General features: G+C 41.4%; 1 protein-coding gene across 4 annotated transcripts in view; it reads left to right on the top strand.

Moving 5' to 3' along the window:
- Positions 1-16917, top strand: part of BMPER (BMP binding endothelial regulator) — a 153992-nt gene that overhangs the window by 121458 nt on the left and 15617 nt on the right. For 3 of the 4 annotated variants that reach the window (XM_075083607.1, XM_075083605.1, XM_075083610.1), the window contains one exon: positions 7024-9799. The exons of the other annotated variant lie outside the window; for it this stretch is intronic. In XM_075083607.1, the coding sequence (XP_074939708.1) occupies positions 7024-7351 (328 nt within the window). In that variant the 3' untranslated portion in view covers positions 7352-9799. Of the gene's footprint in view, positions 1-7023; positions 9800-16917 lie in introns of those variants that run through there. 4 annotated transcript variants of the gene reach the window in all.

Genomic DNA, 16917 nt, shown 5'->3' with positions numbered 1-16917 from the left:
CAGGAAAAAGAAAATACATGCTGGGATTGTCATCATGACTGATGGAGTCTAGTCAGTTTAACAGATTTTTCACAAAGTTGCTGGAAAACTGCTGCCGTTTTATTTCAGATTATATGGGACAGCACTTGTTTCTTCTGTTGTCAAGACAAACTCTCCATTTTGAATGTCACCCCTCATGACCCCATTTTTAACCTGGATAGCTCAGGCCTGATTAATCTAAAATGACACAGCCAAGACCTTGGGCCAGGAAAACATATGTCTAGAAAATCTGGTAAATACTAGACAAGTAATATGATAATAGTGAAGAGGCAGGGGCATCTTCCACCTCTGCGCATATTCCCCACTGCTTTTGTAAGTCAGATGCAGCACTGTGCACTACTTTTGCACTTGCGGATGCTTGGGATTTGGAAAGACCACATAGCACATGTTTACAGTGCTCCAGGCAGCATCAGATGAAGCCCTAGGAAGCATGTGTATCCCAGAAACATGATTTAGATATCACTTTGTGGTCACAGGGCATGATCTGTATATTTTGTTTGTCCTCAGGAATGCTCTGGAAGTAAAAAAAAATGAGAGAGGTTCTGCCTACCATGCAGAGATGGTCTGAGGCATAGACTCGATAGTGATGAAGTGCCTTGTGAGGCAGACTAATGGGGAGGATGGCAGATAGGGTCAGAGACAGCTCTGCCATTCTGCCCCTGCTGAAGACATGCCTTGCATGTTACGTGGGACAAATCACTTCCCAAATTGTCGCCATTCCCATGCTTCCCCATAACTGGGTCCCTAAGGGGAAGGTAGAGGCTCCTTGGTTGGATCTGCCCATTGCCTTGAACTTGTAATGAACAAACTTAAGACTTGTCATCATTTCTCTTTTCCATCCCAATAGATGTGAGATCTGACCACCAATGCAAATAATTTAACAACTGCCTCTGGTTTGAATAGAGCCTGAGGCTGAAAGCTGTTTGCCTTCAGTGAGCAGTAAGCAAGTCGCATTAAATGTGATAGTGACTTCCTTCTGTTATTAGACTTCTACATAAATTAGTGGCATAGCAGAAGCTATGTAAAGATGCTGGAGTCTTTCCCCACCTGTACAGCAGGATCATTGTCAATACTCTGTGGAAATACATTGCTTCACTTCGTTTCTTGTTAAATAGCAGATTTTAGTGCCAGGGCTCTCACCCTGCCAGTGTTTTGTAAACACAAAAGTTAGGGTTTTTTTTTCAAGTTAAAAAGCACACAAGCTGCACAAGCTTAGCAGGAAACATTTGGGGAAGAATGACATTTCAAGCTACTTTGACTTTAAAAATATTTACTGTATTAGCACATGAATGTAGTTATGCTTTGGGGCTGTAAATATTTTTTACAGTGCATTGACTTGTGCTATGCATTCACTTTCGAGGCTCCAAATTGCCCATGTACTTGTGTGTGAAATGAAGTATGAAAACAGACCATGGGAAAATGAAATGCTTCTGAGGCTTACCTGCTGATCTCAGGCATTCAGTGCTGCTTTGTATCTTAGCAGTTTCTGATTGGCATAAAAACCACAAAATGGTAGTTTGGCTATTACCCCCGTGGAGTTCATGGTGCAAAGCAGCAACCTGTTTGTGGGTGATCAGCTCCCTCCCCACCTTACAGTTTGCAATCTTTGGAGCACATCAACGATGTATTTCTGATTTCCTCAACTTTTGGATTCTGTTTGAATATAAAGAGAAGGGAGAAAAGCACTTTCTGAGGCAGGAAGAGGCACCTGAGGTGAGAAGTGGACAGGGGGTCTACTTTTTCTGGGATCACCACAAAAGCAGTCAAGTCAAGGCCTGAGGTTAGTTATCCATGAGATCACTGTGGCTCCCTGCTGAGCCTCCCAAACCAACCAGCCGGCTGCCTAGCTGGAAGATGTTTTGATTCCAGCTCCATGGTGCTGCTGGGCCAAGCTGCCTTACAGCTGGGCAGCAAAGGACTGAGTCCAGGCATGCGGCTGGGCAGGCTAATGGGCTCCAGCATGCCAGAGCAGAGGATCCACCTTGCTGTCCTTTGCAGCTCTTCTTGTTCCTCTTGCTACCATATTTCATTTTCTGCTTTAAACAGCAGTGGTTCAAAGCAGACTTGGGAAAATACAAGATTTTCATGTGATTTCTGAAGATAGATATAAGCTTTGTGAAGGACCAGATGCAGGAGGATTAGGGGGAACAATCTCATAAATTGGTTCGTATGTGATATTATTCCACTGCTGAAAACGAATATAATGTATTACTGCAGAGCCAGATTTCGGTAGAGATCCTTGCTGGGGGCTCTCTCTGAATCTCTGCTCTTTCTAGTGAAACTGGACTGATTTATGGTTGTGTCTGGAAACTAGAAGTGGCCCAACATGGATCCAGATCCAGAGGCAAATGTCCTTAAAATTGAGTGTTCCATTGTGTGTATGTGCGGATATGCGTATGGGGGATGGAGAATGAGTTTAGTTTGTTACTAAATTGGAACAGATGTCGGATCTGGAATTGGAGATTTTGGTTCTTGTCCTTGTCCTGTGGAAACAATGAAATGCTATCATTTCAGCTGGTGAGTTGGAGCTTGTGTGCAGATTAGGTCTCAGCTTTGTTACCCTTTAAGCTCTGAGGTTTATCTATCTGAATTGAAACACAAAATACAATTCAAATGTTAAGATCTCAGAAAACCAAAATAGAAATAGATGTTGGTAACAAATGTTGATATTCCTATGGACAGAAACCTTTCAAAGTCCCTCACACTTTGCTACTGTTGTTCTAAATGGGTCAGATTGTGTGGGCAGCTTGAGGTCGTACACAAAAAGTAGATGAACTGCTTATCTCACATGTGATGGAACTGAAAATGGTAACTTTTTGTTTTTAAGATCTAATACTCCTATTCACTATTTTGAAATATGGCTAAGGAAAATCCTATATGAAACAAACAGGGAAAACCAGCATACAAGAGAAAAACTAATGAATGTACATACTGAAAGGGAACATTTTATTCTCCCCAAGTAATTCATGCCATTTTATGGTTTATTTGAAATGAAGTAGTCTGTCCTGGCGGGATAGTGAGCAACTTGGCACATGTGTTCAGTTGCATCCATGGAGAAAAGAAACAGCTCTTTCTGGAGAAAAGTCAGTATGTGAGTATGAGAGAACTTTTTCAGAGCAGGTCATGTAGGATGAGATGTTAAAAGCAGCTGGAGCTGGCCAACCATGCCTGGCATTACTGACAAAGAAAATTTTACCCTGGGCTTCAACAGGGACGGAGTTATACCAACACCAAGTGTTTCTGGAAAATCTTAACCATGAAAGAGCCTTCTTTTCTCAAGCCAGGCTGTGTCCTCCTGCAACCAGCTTTTTGGAAGAAGGGAGAAGTTGGCCTGAGGTTAACCACCACATGCCCAGCTGGGACCAGCTCAGAGATGGTGAATGTAGAAATACTTAAAATATACTCCTTAGCCAAAGCTAGAGCTATTTGCATAATAGCCAAACACACTTAACAATTTCTTAGAATACAATTAGTAATTTCCTAGTCCTAGCTACTCTTTTTATTTAACCATAACATCAAAATGCCTTACTCATGGGTTAAGATCCTAGGGTTCTAGTGTCAAGCACAGATCAGAATCTCATTGCTGCCCTCAGAATGTTTAAGTTTTAAACATGTATGTTTGTCTAGCTTTGCAGAGTTCATGACAGTCTGTCCCATACAGTATTAGACATTGTTCTGCCAATACTGAGCTTCATTTAATAAAGAACCAGCCTGCTTTGCTGCTATAGCTTCCCCCTCAAACTGCTTCCTCCACTAACATTTCAATGAGATTGAAAAGTGGGTGTATTAAGAAGCAGAGAAAGGAAATAATAATGGGCTGCCTGTAATATTTCTTATCTTCAAGTGTCATGTTCTTCTGCCTTTCTCCTTGCTCTTGAGAAACGTACAGTCAGATCTCATAACTCGGTCCAGTCAGATCAGAATACTGCTTACATAGAGTATCCTGTGGGGCTGAAAGTGCACACAGCAAGAAGTTTGTTTTAGGACTTAATAGATGGCATGCTGCCTTCAAGTCAGTGCTGTAGTATAATCATCAGGATGCCTTATAAAAACAGATCTGAAGGAGTACAAAGGAAAGCTATTTGCAATGCACAGCAATACATTTTATTGAGTGTACACAAGCAAGAAAGGTGGTTTTTTTGTACTTCTGAGCACATCTGTAGACACCCCTACAAGTATATACCCAAGGAAGTTCTCTCTTCCCAATGTGAAATACAGACCAAAGAGTAATAGCATGTGGGCATAAAAATTAATGTGGCAGTTTGCATAAAAAGTAAAGGGGGGGTGGAGTGTGGGGTGTAATACTCTGTTTTTCTGAGTTTCATTTTTAAACATATAATTCTGACCACCTCAAGTCTTCCTGCACTTTAACTTAGCTACAGCCTTTTTGTCACTTCCTGTCATGAAAATCATACAACATCTCTGTGAGATGATAAACAGGTGTTACTTTTCATTCTGGCAGCAATGGCATTTTGGTGCAGGATGAAATAATCCTACCATTAAATAAGAAGCTCACAGTGGTGTTGTGAAGCTTAATTTGTTTGGAAAATGCTTTGCAGTATTCAGATGAAAGGCACTCTGGATATTCAAAGTATTATTACTGCACAGCTGGTGGTCTACACGCTGCAGATGTTTCTTCCATGCTGTTGCATGGTTATTTAAGTGGCTTCTTAGTGCAGATGTTCATGAGTGAGCATGCACAACCTCCTCCGCCTATGTTTTTTGACACGGATTTTATTGCTGCTTGACTTTTGATCTTGAAAAGAATATTCCTCCACCGGTGAGGCTGGGGTTTATTCTGTTGGGTTTTTTTGTTGTTTTTTTTTTTTTTTTTTTTTTTTAAGGCTAGTAGGTGCTACGTGAGTGTGTGACTACGTCCTTGTTGGTTCAGCCCCCATGTCAAACAACAGCATCTGCAGATATTTACTGTGGGCCTTTCTCTCTAGCCTCCATTTCCTTCTGTGGCTTTTACTCATTCCTACAGAGTTTGACTCTGGGGACTCTGCCTCTTCTGTTAATATTCCATCACCATCACTCTCTTCATGAAGACATGATGATTCCCTTTGTACTCTTTGCCCAGATGGGATCAAGAACTTTGTTGCCTCTCAATTCTTTCTTTTCTTTCTGCTACTGTTACATAAAGAGATCTGTAAGAACCGCTGGGCTTGACATTCACAATAATATAATCTCTCTGAGAACATCTCAAGATAAGACAAAATTCTAATTTCTGCATGTATGGTGCTATTCTTTCCTTACAAGTGGAGAGAGGTAAGGTCTGACTGCAGCTGACATCCATTTGGAGTGTGCTGAACATGCGCAAATCTCCATAGAGGTGCTATATGATTTCATCAACCTATTTGGCTAGGGAACTGATATTATAATGTTCCTCCTGTTTTCCTGTAGTTCCAGCAAATAGGAAGATATCCAATGCAAAACAAGGGTAACTGAGTAAACAAGACTTTTGTCTAACCTGAAGTGCAATGCATAGCCTATTACATTACTGACCTAGGAGTAGAAAAGGAGCAAATTTGTATATGCACATGTGCACACACAGCGAAAGAAGAAAGTACAGCAGAATAGTACCGGTTCTGGTTAACATAGCTCTTATTTACAAGGTTCACATGGAAGACAGAGAGGATTTGGTACAATATACTTGAGTGTTTCTTCTGAAGTATTTTTGCAACTCAGAGGAACAAGTCCCTGCCACCTACCTCTGGGAGAGACTGTGAGAAAGCAGGGGCTTAAACTGACTGCATCCAGACAAATAACTTCAGAGAGCAAGGAGAAACCAGATTGCTTTCTGTAGCACTTTCTGCAGAATCCATCATGAATCAAAGCAGAAGGCTCAGTCTTTATCCAGGAAAGTTTGATCTGAAGGCGAGACACCTTGAGAAGATGAGACCCTGGCTACATTGTGAGGTGAATTGCATCTTAAAGACTTGGTAATTTCCACTGATTTTTAAATGTGCAACAATTTGCCAATGGTCATGAAGGCTTCTAAATGTCATCCCTGGAGACCATAGTGGTTTTTAATATGCAGAACTGATATGGCTTATGCAGATATATACAAGTTTCTTTACACTCCTGTGATCCTACTGAAGTGTCTCATTCTTTCTCTGGGTTCATCTTGGTAGGTATAGCTTTCATTCTGCTTCCCTAATGTCTCCGAACTGTAAGAGTTGCTATAGTCATGTAACAGGATTTACTCCACTTTACTTCCCCACCATTGCCTACTCCAAGGGGACAGATATATGGTACTCCCTTTTGTCCAGACCCGCATCTTTTTATCCCCTGGACTGCTGGTACTGCAGTTATTCCTCTTATTTCAGTGTAGCTATCTCTATTATTCATATGGCCTGCATCACTGAAATTGGAGAGGGAGCAGGGAGAAGTGGGGGAAGGAGGGAGGGAAGCAAGAGATTCTAGTGTTCTCTTATTACTCAGTTCATCTCCTCTGAATCATGACCAATACCTCCTCCCCTCTTCTGATATATTCCTTTGCTCATTCTGCTTAGGTATCTCAGCTGAAGTCTAGTCATCATATGGGTAACATTTGGATGCATATCATCTTGTTCATTATGATGTGATCATTTTTGATTTACTTATTGCTTGGTAACAAAAGTTTCCTTTGCACATAATAAAATTGCATTAAATCATTGGCCCCAGAATAGTGGCCGAAAATCAATCAGAAGGGGCTTTTACCTCTGCCACTTTGGCTCCAGATTGAAACATTTCATACAGTAGCGCTGCTAGGAATAATCTGGGCTTCCTTACTAATGTAATAAAATGCAGACCATCCTAAGGGGATGAGGGAGCTGCATTCCAAAACTTGCACTGCAAGCGACCAAAGTTTAACGGAAAACTTTGAAAAGATTCTATTAAAAAACAATTTTCCTTCTATATATCATACACTCTACTTTATGCTTTCCCTGCTACGTCCTTTTTTTCCTTACTGGCACAAAAACAGGATCTTTGTTTTGACAGAGCTAATCTGCTCATGCTTTCATATGGGCCCTCAGGCTCCCCACCTGTGGAAAGATCCATGGGAGCAGAAAAACTGCTGAGTGGGTGCCACATGTTCACCTCAAAGGGAAGAAGTCAGTGGCCTCCCAGAGATATGGACTGTAAACACTGTGGTTCCCGAGGACCCATGGAGAACATGAACTATGAAACCTGTGTAACCTCCAGCAACACCTTTCCTTCCGTATTGCCTCCTGGGATTTCCCTCTCCTGTCAGCTGGGCTTCTTCAGGAGACATGTTGCATGGGCTGCTTCGCTGCAGCTGTGCCGTCTCCCTCTTTCGGAAGAATGAAAGGCACACTCCGCGCTGACAATTTCTACCCACAAACTTCACTGGTGAGAAAGGTTTAAAGTAGCTTGCAACCCCTGCCAAGTTTGACAGCAAGCTTCATAACAAGTTGGTACAGCTCCGAGATCTCTCTGCTGCTGCTGTGGGGACGCCAGGGAAGATTTTATGGAGTGAAAAGTGATGGAGAGAGAATGAATTGCTTTGTGGCTCCATCAGGCAGCACACTAAAGGTGGCTAACATCAGGCACTAATCTGCTCCATAGAGTCCCTGCCTAGCCAGCAAAAAGAGTTGAATTCAAATTCAGATGTTTAGGACTTTGTATACAAGACCAAGCCCAAAATTTATCTTATCATCTTGGCCACTGGGCATCAGCCACAGATGAGCAGGAAAATAACCCATGATCCTGATCATTCTGTGATAGGGAGGGTTTGCTCATACTGACAGCCAGTATTTCTCTTTTAAGGCTGCTGATTAACATCAGAGCTGTCTTTATATTTAGCCAAGTAAACGACTATGCCCAAACCAACACACCGAAAGGTAAGTTTGTCATGAAGGACAACAAACCTTGGCTCCGTCTGCTAATATCATCTCATCCCACCTCACCCAGAATTAGGTCATTCTGACTTTAAAACATCCATGTGGGTTCCTGTGGCTCCCAGGCCAGGCTGATATGTCATGGAGTCACTATGTCTAGTACAGGAAATTTTAATTCATGGCATTTTAATTCAGGAAGCTTGAATTCAATGTTTAGCTGTGTCCTGAAAGGGTCTGGATCCTTCAAAGCCTTGAACTACACAACTAAAAAAAAACCAAAAACCCGCTGATGACAGTTCTGAATCTTGGCTCCTGTGTTGTAGTAGGAAAATCCCCATCAATTTCACTGGAGACAGCATTTCATCCACTGTATTTTCAGGCTCTGTACTGTGTTTTGCACTTGAGATCTTGCACCAAGGAAGGTAAAAGAACTGTGGTAGCATGCAGAGCATCTCTTATCCAAAGCTTTCTGCATATGGAGTAGCAGGCTAAGTCTAACTGACCAGAGACCAGAAACCAGGTCTCTGCCTCCTGGCTGAGTCCTGTATCACCATCAAACTCTTACGCTCACCCTCTCCCTCTAGTCTATTGAATCTTGAATGGGACTGTGGCAGCACTGCTGTTTTAACACAGCCCTCCTCTGTGGGCAGGAGGACCTCACTGTTGGGATATCGGTCAGGCTTGTACCCACCAATGCCCGCATGGTCTGGAGAACATGCAGAGCAAAAGCAAAGGTGCCTGAGGAAATGCAAAAGCAGGAACTAAGTCTCCAGCATAAAAAAGGTCAGCCTTGAGGGGTCAGGGCAACCAAGCCTGGACCACAGTTCTGCATCCAGGTGTTTGAACTCTGCCTGAATCATGCTTTATGTGCCTACGTCTTGGTATGGCTCTGGGCCAGGACCACACTGGAAGCCACAAAACCAGGAATAGAGTGGTTTTTTTAATGTTTCATGTCAGGTAAGCTGGGTCTTACACCACTTCTTGCCAGTCCTATTGTTAGCAGTTATCTTTGATGAAGGACAAACAGGGAGAACTCTGAGATGAAATGCACTGTAAGCATATGGCAGGCTGGAAGGGTGGCATGCTTAGTGAGCCTGGCTTTGCTGAAATGAGATTTTGGCTCTTGGTTTGTAAAGGGAGCAGGATGAGGAGGAAAGCTGTTTTCTAGGTAGCAGTCTCCTGTCTGCTCTTTCCCTTGCTCTCTTTGTTTCATATTCTGTCTGGAGCCAGCAACTTTTTAAATGCTCTGCAGCCACCTAGAGGAAAAATATGCTTGATTAAAGTTAATTTTATGTGGGTTAAGCCAGGGAGTGGGCTCTGCAGAGTTTGAGAATGTAAGTTTCCAACTAGCCAGCCTGTATATTATTATATCACAAGACCTCCTTGGAAATATATACAGTGAATAACCATCAAAAGCTGAAGATAACTTCAGTTTATATTTACACTTCAAAAATATTTCCTGCTTCATGTTCTCATTGTGCTTGTTATTGGCTATGACATATTTTTATGACAGATAGCATAGCAGGGCCATGATATATTTTGTTGGTAAAGAGAAGAAGATGATCTGTTTTGAATTTTTATTTTAGAAGATTTAAATCTTGTGTTATTTTACATGTCTGCCTCATGACTATGTCAATATGCTATTGATATATCTACATGGTTTATGTTTCTGTAGTGCCATGACTTCAAAACCTCTCAATAATTTTTGAGGCTCTGTCTAGGATGTTTATAAGCTTCTGAAAAACCTCTGGCTTTTCTCAGATGATGACTGTCACATAGAATACACTAAGGGCCTCTGTCTACTAAAGTGAAAGTTGATGCAGTCATATTAGATTCATTTAGTCTATGCCATGTTCATTTGCACTGTATGAAACATGATAACAAAGTTTAACTGTTGATTGAAAGTACCACTTGAATTCTGTAAAGCTAGATATTAAAACATGTCTGTCTTTTTGAAATGGAATTGAAATGACTGGTTTTTCTTCTCTCTAGATAAGACATGACAGTTCAGTTCTCCACTTGTGCATGAAGAACTGGAGACTGGGTGGACTCTTTAAAAATCAAGTCTCTGCAAGGAGAAAAAGATAAAATTTCATGTCAATTACATAATGCAAAAGCTCAAAATTATAATGGATTTTCCATGGTAGCTGTGCCAGAGAACACTGAAAATTCCATTACGTTGGGGTGTCTGTCGTAAGGCAAATTCACGTTAGCAGTGTAAGTGCTAAGCTAAGCATGTGCATGCAGTGAATGGAAATGTGGAATACCAGTATGGATATTGAGAAGGCCCTCTAAGACATCCTCCCTTTCTTTTCGTCTCATAAGAAAGACTTGAAATACACTTCTGGTGTGGTGAAGTAGCTTGAATACTGCTGTGTTATGTCAGAACAGGATCTGTAATAAGGAATCTTATTGGCTTAAGAAATTCAAAACAGGAGATTATGAGATTTAGGAATTTTTCTAGGTTGTGGCTTCTGAGGGGGTTCTGGAGGCACAAAATAGGTCAATTTGGCCAAAACACTCTGCCATAGGAAATCAGTGATGAGCACATAGGCTGTAGACCTTAGGCCACTGGGCCTATGAAAGATCGGATTTTTGTTAGAAAATCCCTCAGGAGGTGACTTTCTTTCTGAATATTAAACCCATAGAGCACCTAGAGTTTTTTTCACCAGAAAGCTTTGCCTAAATGCATGCTAAGCCATGTCAGGTAGCATTAGACATACCGCTACTGTAATCTTTACCAATTATGTGATGGATATTTGCAAATGGATGACTATAGATATTAGTTAACTGAAGAAATACATGGTTTCAGAAACCAGGTTCTAGCTTTTGAACCTTCAGTGTCAGGTTCCAGGTGATACTCCTAAATTTGCCTCTCTATCTTTTTGTCGGTCCAAACTTTTATTGCAAATGACCCCTTTATGATGAGTTTGGAAACTGTCTCTTCTAGACAGAGTTATTACGGTCCCTGTATTTTCCAGCCAGATATACAAACCACAAATTATAGTACATATAGGCAGCCAAATCCTTTTTGCATTAATCTTACCAAAGGCAGTGGAACAAATTGTATGTATACTGCTTAAGTGAGCAAGTAAAAGGTAGCATTTTGTGATGGGCACATCCCAGTGTGATACTGGGCACTTGTTTGAAATGGGTTAAGAAACTTATGCTGTATGTCCTCTTTATTCCAATAACTCCATATACAGAGTTGTATGTAATGTACACAGAGAAGTGGTTTTTAAATGTTTCACTTCAAGATATATGCTACATATGAACTCAAACCACTTGAGTTCTTATGCATACAGATATTAATTTCAAATGCCAGGACTTTAGAGGTTAAACTCTGCAAGGCCCAGCAGAACTGAAAGAGAAGAGGAGGGGAAAACTCTCTCCCACTTTCTGAAAGTGAGTGGGAGTGCAAGGGGTCAGCTCTTCCAGGGCTGTGGATGGTGTTTCCATATTCTGTTGGACTTTCTTGAGCAAAAATCCACTCTCTCTAAAGGTGGCAAGTCAGCTGCTCAACCGTACTGTAACCTTCAGCTCTAGGAAACATTCTGAGTCATACCAGATGCTTCTTAGAGCCCAGCGTGGGATTTCATTGTCTTCCTCAGTCATGGTTCAGCTATTTCCCCATGGAGGGATTTTAGCCAACCTTTCCATTCTCAGGACCAGAAAGAATATTTAAAGCCACAGATGCCTGTAAGGATCCAAGTGCAAGATAGAAAAAGCCTACTCGACACATTAGTAGGAGAATTACTGTGAAGAAAGTAGTAGGGAAGATTGCTGTCCTGTTTCACTCTTTATTTGGTTCTTCCTCCTTCCATCCTCTTAAGTGCCTTTACCACTGCTACTACATATTCAGGGAGATTATAAATATGGTGTCAGGGTAGTGCTGTCCTGAGAACTTTAATTTTATGCAGTTTTAGAAAGAGTTCCAGAATGTTTCATTGTTCATTTTACCATATTCTTGTGGGTAATGTTGGTTAAGGGAATAAAACGCAATTCTGGCACAGCATGCCCTTTATGTAAAGGTTAAATATACACATAGAACACTCATTTTGCCATTTTCCAAAAGCTTTTGGATAATACTTTTAGCAGCATGTAGTATAGGCTTGTGGTGATATTGTGCAGCACAGTATGAGTTTTCAGAGGTCTACACGGACCTTCATTTATTCAGTGTCTGGAAAATACCATTTTTGCTTACCCTTGTGAGGAAAGTATGGGTTTTGACTTTTTTTAAAGGAGCTGGATATGCAAAGACCTCAAAATTGAATTGCTGTCCATCTTCTATGTTGGAAATTACCAACAATAATTACCACTTTCATTTAAAACACCCTTTTCCCAAGTTGACTGAACTCCTCTAAATAACTGCTTTGGAAGGGTGCCTTGGCAAGGCAGGGATGGATGTGGATATCTTGTGTGATTCTGTTTAATTACCTCTGAGTGCCAAGTCTATATCTGGAGCAGGAACAATGGCACTCAGAGTTAAATTAGGACTCTTGAATGTGTGTCTAATGTGGCTGCTATGCCCTAGAAATCTTAGATCACATGCAGCTCTTGCCCTTTGGTGGAGTTGTGTATTTTATAATTTCTTTCTGTTCGGTTCCATGGGGCAATACAGTCCAGGGCTGACTCAATTTTTGGTACAAAAATCAGGGATCAGGATAAAATTTGAATGTGTGATTCAAATGCCTACTGCTGCAAACTCCTCCTCTGCAATCTGCCAAAAATAACTCTGATATTCTTAAGCATTATGGCCAATGCTCTCTTTATAGGAATGAGATTTCCCCATTGAAAGCATATGCCTGCAGTATATTTGCTATGCACTGCTCACCAAAGATGAGCTGTGAGTTCCCTTTCTGCTCCCACATTCTTAGGGTATTTTTGGAGCCAGTTCAGCAGTGTGGGAGTTCTTGTACCATGGGGGAGTCTCCGGTGCAAAGTGCATGTATGCTGCCTGACACTTTTTCTGGGCACTTTCCCACTTAAGGAAAAACAGGTCAGGGCGCTGATGATTTAACGTTGTTATGGATACCTTTATCAGATCCCCAATTTAAGGCAATGTTACCATTGTTATGATGTGTGGAAAAACCACAGAGGGAGTGCAGATACAGTTACCTGGTCCTGGAAGAAATGATCCTTGAAAATGACTGCCTTTGCTTCATGAAAGTCTGTTCCCCAGGCAAGTGTTTTGAACAAATACTCAATAGATGTAAGGGCTTCTGTGTTTTCAGCAGCCTCCAAAATTACTTTCCTGATGAGTTATTTGCTGCTTTTGCATTAATATTAGTAAATTCTGGAGAAAGAGAGAATGATCTCAGACCTCTGATCTCAAGCCTCAAAGCCATAAAAGGTCTCCAGCTCTACATATCACGCTTCAATACATCAGTAAGATTAAACATGCACATACAGACAAGAGAGAGCTTGCAATAGCAACAGCATGAGCCTTTCCATTGTACATCAGAACATGTCTCATCTTCTCATCGTCTCACCTTGTGAAATGACTTCTTTATCTGGGGCCATAAATAATGGTAACTCATTCAAAATTTGTAAGAAAAACATCCCAAACTTTCTTGTAACAACACAAGTACCGACAGACGCCATTTGCTTTTATTTTTCCTGTAAAGAAAGAGGAAGGATGTCTAGTTTTGGATCAGGAAAAATAAATCCTGAGTGTTGCTGCTGAATTGTGAGCACTCCAGTGTGACTATGGGAATCCAAACTGGCTGTTGTGTAGAGTAGGGCTGTTTTCATAACCAGTGCTAAATTAGGCCAAGCTTGTACTAAAACTCTGATTTGCCATACCCAATAAGAAGTTATCCCAAGAAGTCTGTCTCGCAGGATGGTGGGACTGGAAATTAATGCTCCTCTCTAGGCAGATGACCCTTCAGGCTTTGGAGTTTGCAAGTGTACAGCTTATCCCAGGTATAGAGGACAAACCACTTCACCACCAGATGCCTCTTCACATTTATAAAATCTATGTAGTCATGCACTCTCTCTAATTGCTTTTGTAAAGTCTGTTGAAACCTACTGGAGGAAGATGTTAGTGTTTTCTCTCTGCATAGAGCCACTTCTTGAAGGTACCAAAAGGTTTGAAAAATGCACTGTATCACACTCCTGTTGTGAAATGTGGGGGGAAAAAAGGCAGAAATAGTCCCCCCCTAAAATGGCTGGTTCTGATTTTGGATTTGTGTGTACTGCAAAGCAAAAGGAACTGCTGATTTCAGCAAGTGAACATCTGCAATTTCAATCCAGTGTGCAACGGACTAAGGCTGTAGGCTTCATTGCTGTGATCTTTTCTTCTTCTTCTTTTTAATAGTGCATGTAGCACAGGAGTCAGTTCTTTGTCCTTTGCGGGACTTGGAGACTTTCCATGGTTTAATGTGAAAAAGGGCTGTTGCTGAAGGAGTGTACTCAACCAGTTCTCTTTGAAGATGTGGCAGGAGAGTGTGTGTGTTTTTGCCTCCTTCAGGGGTGTGTCCCACAGCTGCCGGATGCCTTCACTTTCATGGATTTCCCCTTGCAACAGTTTCTGATTATACACACCCAATTATCGCCATCTCTGACACACACCCTGCAGGCAGCATAGACAGCATCAAAAGGAATCACAGTGAGGCACTTGGTACCAGTTGAGGACTGAGAGGTTGGCTGTGCTCTGGTGCTTACTTGGAGCAGGGACTCCAGATAAAGTGAGCCATCACAGCCAAGTACATCCTTAAAAGAAACATAATTTTCTTTTGGACCACAACATCATTGCCTCTGTACGATTTCACTGACAGCAGAGCTAAAGCTGCGTGAAGTATCTTGTGTGTATTTCCGTAGCTGGTAACATGGCTTCATTTTATAAGTAACTTGCACTGCAGTCTTCCTGTGGGATTACTTCTCTATGACTGTAACGTTTTGACGTTTAAGCTTCTGATATGCATTCTCAATTTTACTTCATTTAAGCAAATGTTTTGGTCTTGGTAAAGACTCACAACATCTTGAAAGACACAAAGTCTCCGTTAATGTGCAGTATGGTAACTTGTCAGTACGGCTTCACTATTGGCATAACTCCAAAGTTTTAGTAAAAGTGAATTTTTCTGTTGTTTGAACAATCCAGTCAGATTAGAATACAGATAAGCCTCTGCATACATGCATTTAGTGTCACTGAATCTATTTATTGGATTCAAAGGAGGAATGAAGAGGAGGCAGGATCTGGGATAGCAGAGAATAATTTTTGAAATGTATCAGTCACTGGAGATGGCGGGGGGAAAAAGCTATGCACATACCAAAGATTTTTGCAAGGGAAAAGGATTAGGACAGCTCACAAGAATAAGTTCTTAAATTTACCTAGTGAAGCATCCTGCAACAGTCTTCTAATACAACTGTAACAGCAATAGCTGTGAGAAATGTAATTAAATACAAGAAGTAATCACATTTCAAAAAAAATACAGACCCAAAATCAAAGCTTGCCCATGGGCCATCACCAGCTCCCCCTCACTAGCCAGCCCCCAGAGGATAGACATCTTTTGCTTCCACATCCTTTCCCAGAACTGCCCTTCGACTCTCGCAGTGGCTGTCAAACAAACCATGTACCTGCTCCCTGCTGATTTCAGGAGTGATATAAAAAGACCCCTCTCCCCCAACTGCCAATCCATCTAACTGCAATTAATATTAATGCCTTATACCTGCCAGCAAGGAATTTCATTAGGAAAAAAAAGGTTTTCTTTTGATTGACTAGGCTTGGCAGCTCTGGATATAGTTTCCTTTACTCTAATTTTTCATTTAACTTTAATTAATTAATTAAATTAACCTTACAAATAATTAGCAATTGTAATTCATTAATAAAACCGCCACAATCTGATGATTGCTTCTCATCCAAGCCTAGGGCTTGAGCCCAGTGCAGCTGTCACCAGGATTAAACACTTCAGGAAAATAAAAATTACACAAGCAATTAGGTGTGTAATGAATCAGACGATTGTTTGTGTTGCACATGGCATGCTACCTTAGTGGAATCCCATGCTGAACACTGTAGTAAATAGTGCTGATCCCAGCCAAAGTGGAGATGGTTCATTCTGGAGCCTGTCTGGATGTCCAAGGCCATTTCAGTGCCAAGAGCAGGGCTAATGGCATTGAGTCACTCACGTGCATGAGGGCCTAAACTCTCTGCAACCTCAAAGAGCATAGCTGCCCTCCTGCAGACGGGGAACCATGCCCTGTCTTCCCTAATTGCCCAGACCATGCCCTGGCTTTGTAAGGGTCAGTGCTAGCCTTGCCACAAACATGTTAATGATTAAAAAGACTGGGTGATTGACTGCGAGTCTGGAGATTTCCTGACCTGATGCGAGCACCTGAGGCAGCTGTTGGGCATTGACTCAGTGCAGGAGGAGATGGCCCCCTCTGAGTATTGGTAAAAAATGCATTTACAGTCTAAAAAGCAGAGGAAGTATCTCAGGTTTTGGATTTTATAATTTCTAAGGCAGGAAGTTGGTGAACACGTAGCCAGCCTGGCACTGGCAAGCATCCCTAAACATCGAGGGCGTTAATAGTAACTCAGTCTGAGTGGAAAGCAGTAAAATGTGATTGATAAAGGAGACTAGCACAGAACTAAAACCATGGTGAAATGGTGTCTTGATAATGGACTCTATCTGTGGAGATTATTCCAGACTCTCTTTGTGTTCATAATTTGCTACAATAGTGAACAAGCATCTACTTCAATGCAAAATAAGACATACACCTCCTAAAACGCATGGGGTATATGGAGCAGTGCCTGCTACAGGGATGCTAGCAAGAGATCATGAACATGTTGTGGCCAAAGGAAACAGTGTAAAGTTATTTAGTGTGTCCATCAAAAGGTGACCCTTTGTGCTTATACGAGGTCTTTTATCAGCTAGCAAAATCAAACAATGCCAAGGTTGTGCTGATCTGTTCCTTGCAGCCTATCAGCTGTGATACCCATACAGCAACATCTGTTAGAGGGAAAGATGTAAAGGGACCTACTGCAGAACTAAAGCTAAATAAAATTACATTGTCCCTAGAAAGAAAAGTTATT

The sequence above is a fragment of the Phalacrocorax aristotelis genome, chromosome 2 (genome assembly GCF_949628215.1).
Source record: "Phalacrocorax aristotelis chromosome 2, bGulAri2.1, whole genome shotgun sequence".
NCBI classification, from domain to species: Eukaryota; Metazoa; Chordata; class Aves; order Suliformes; family Phalacrocoracidae; genus Phalacrocorax; species Phalacrocorax aristotelis.
Note: the sequence above shows the minus strand (reverse complement) of the source record. Positions and strands in the feature narration are given on the sequence as shown.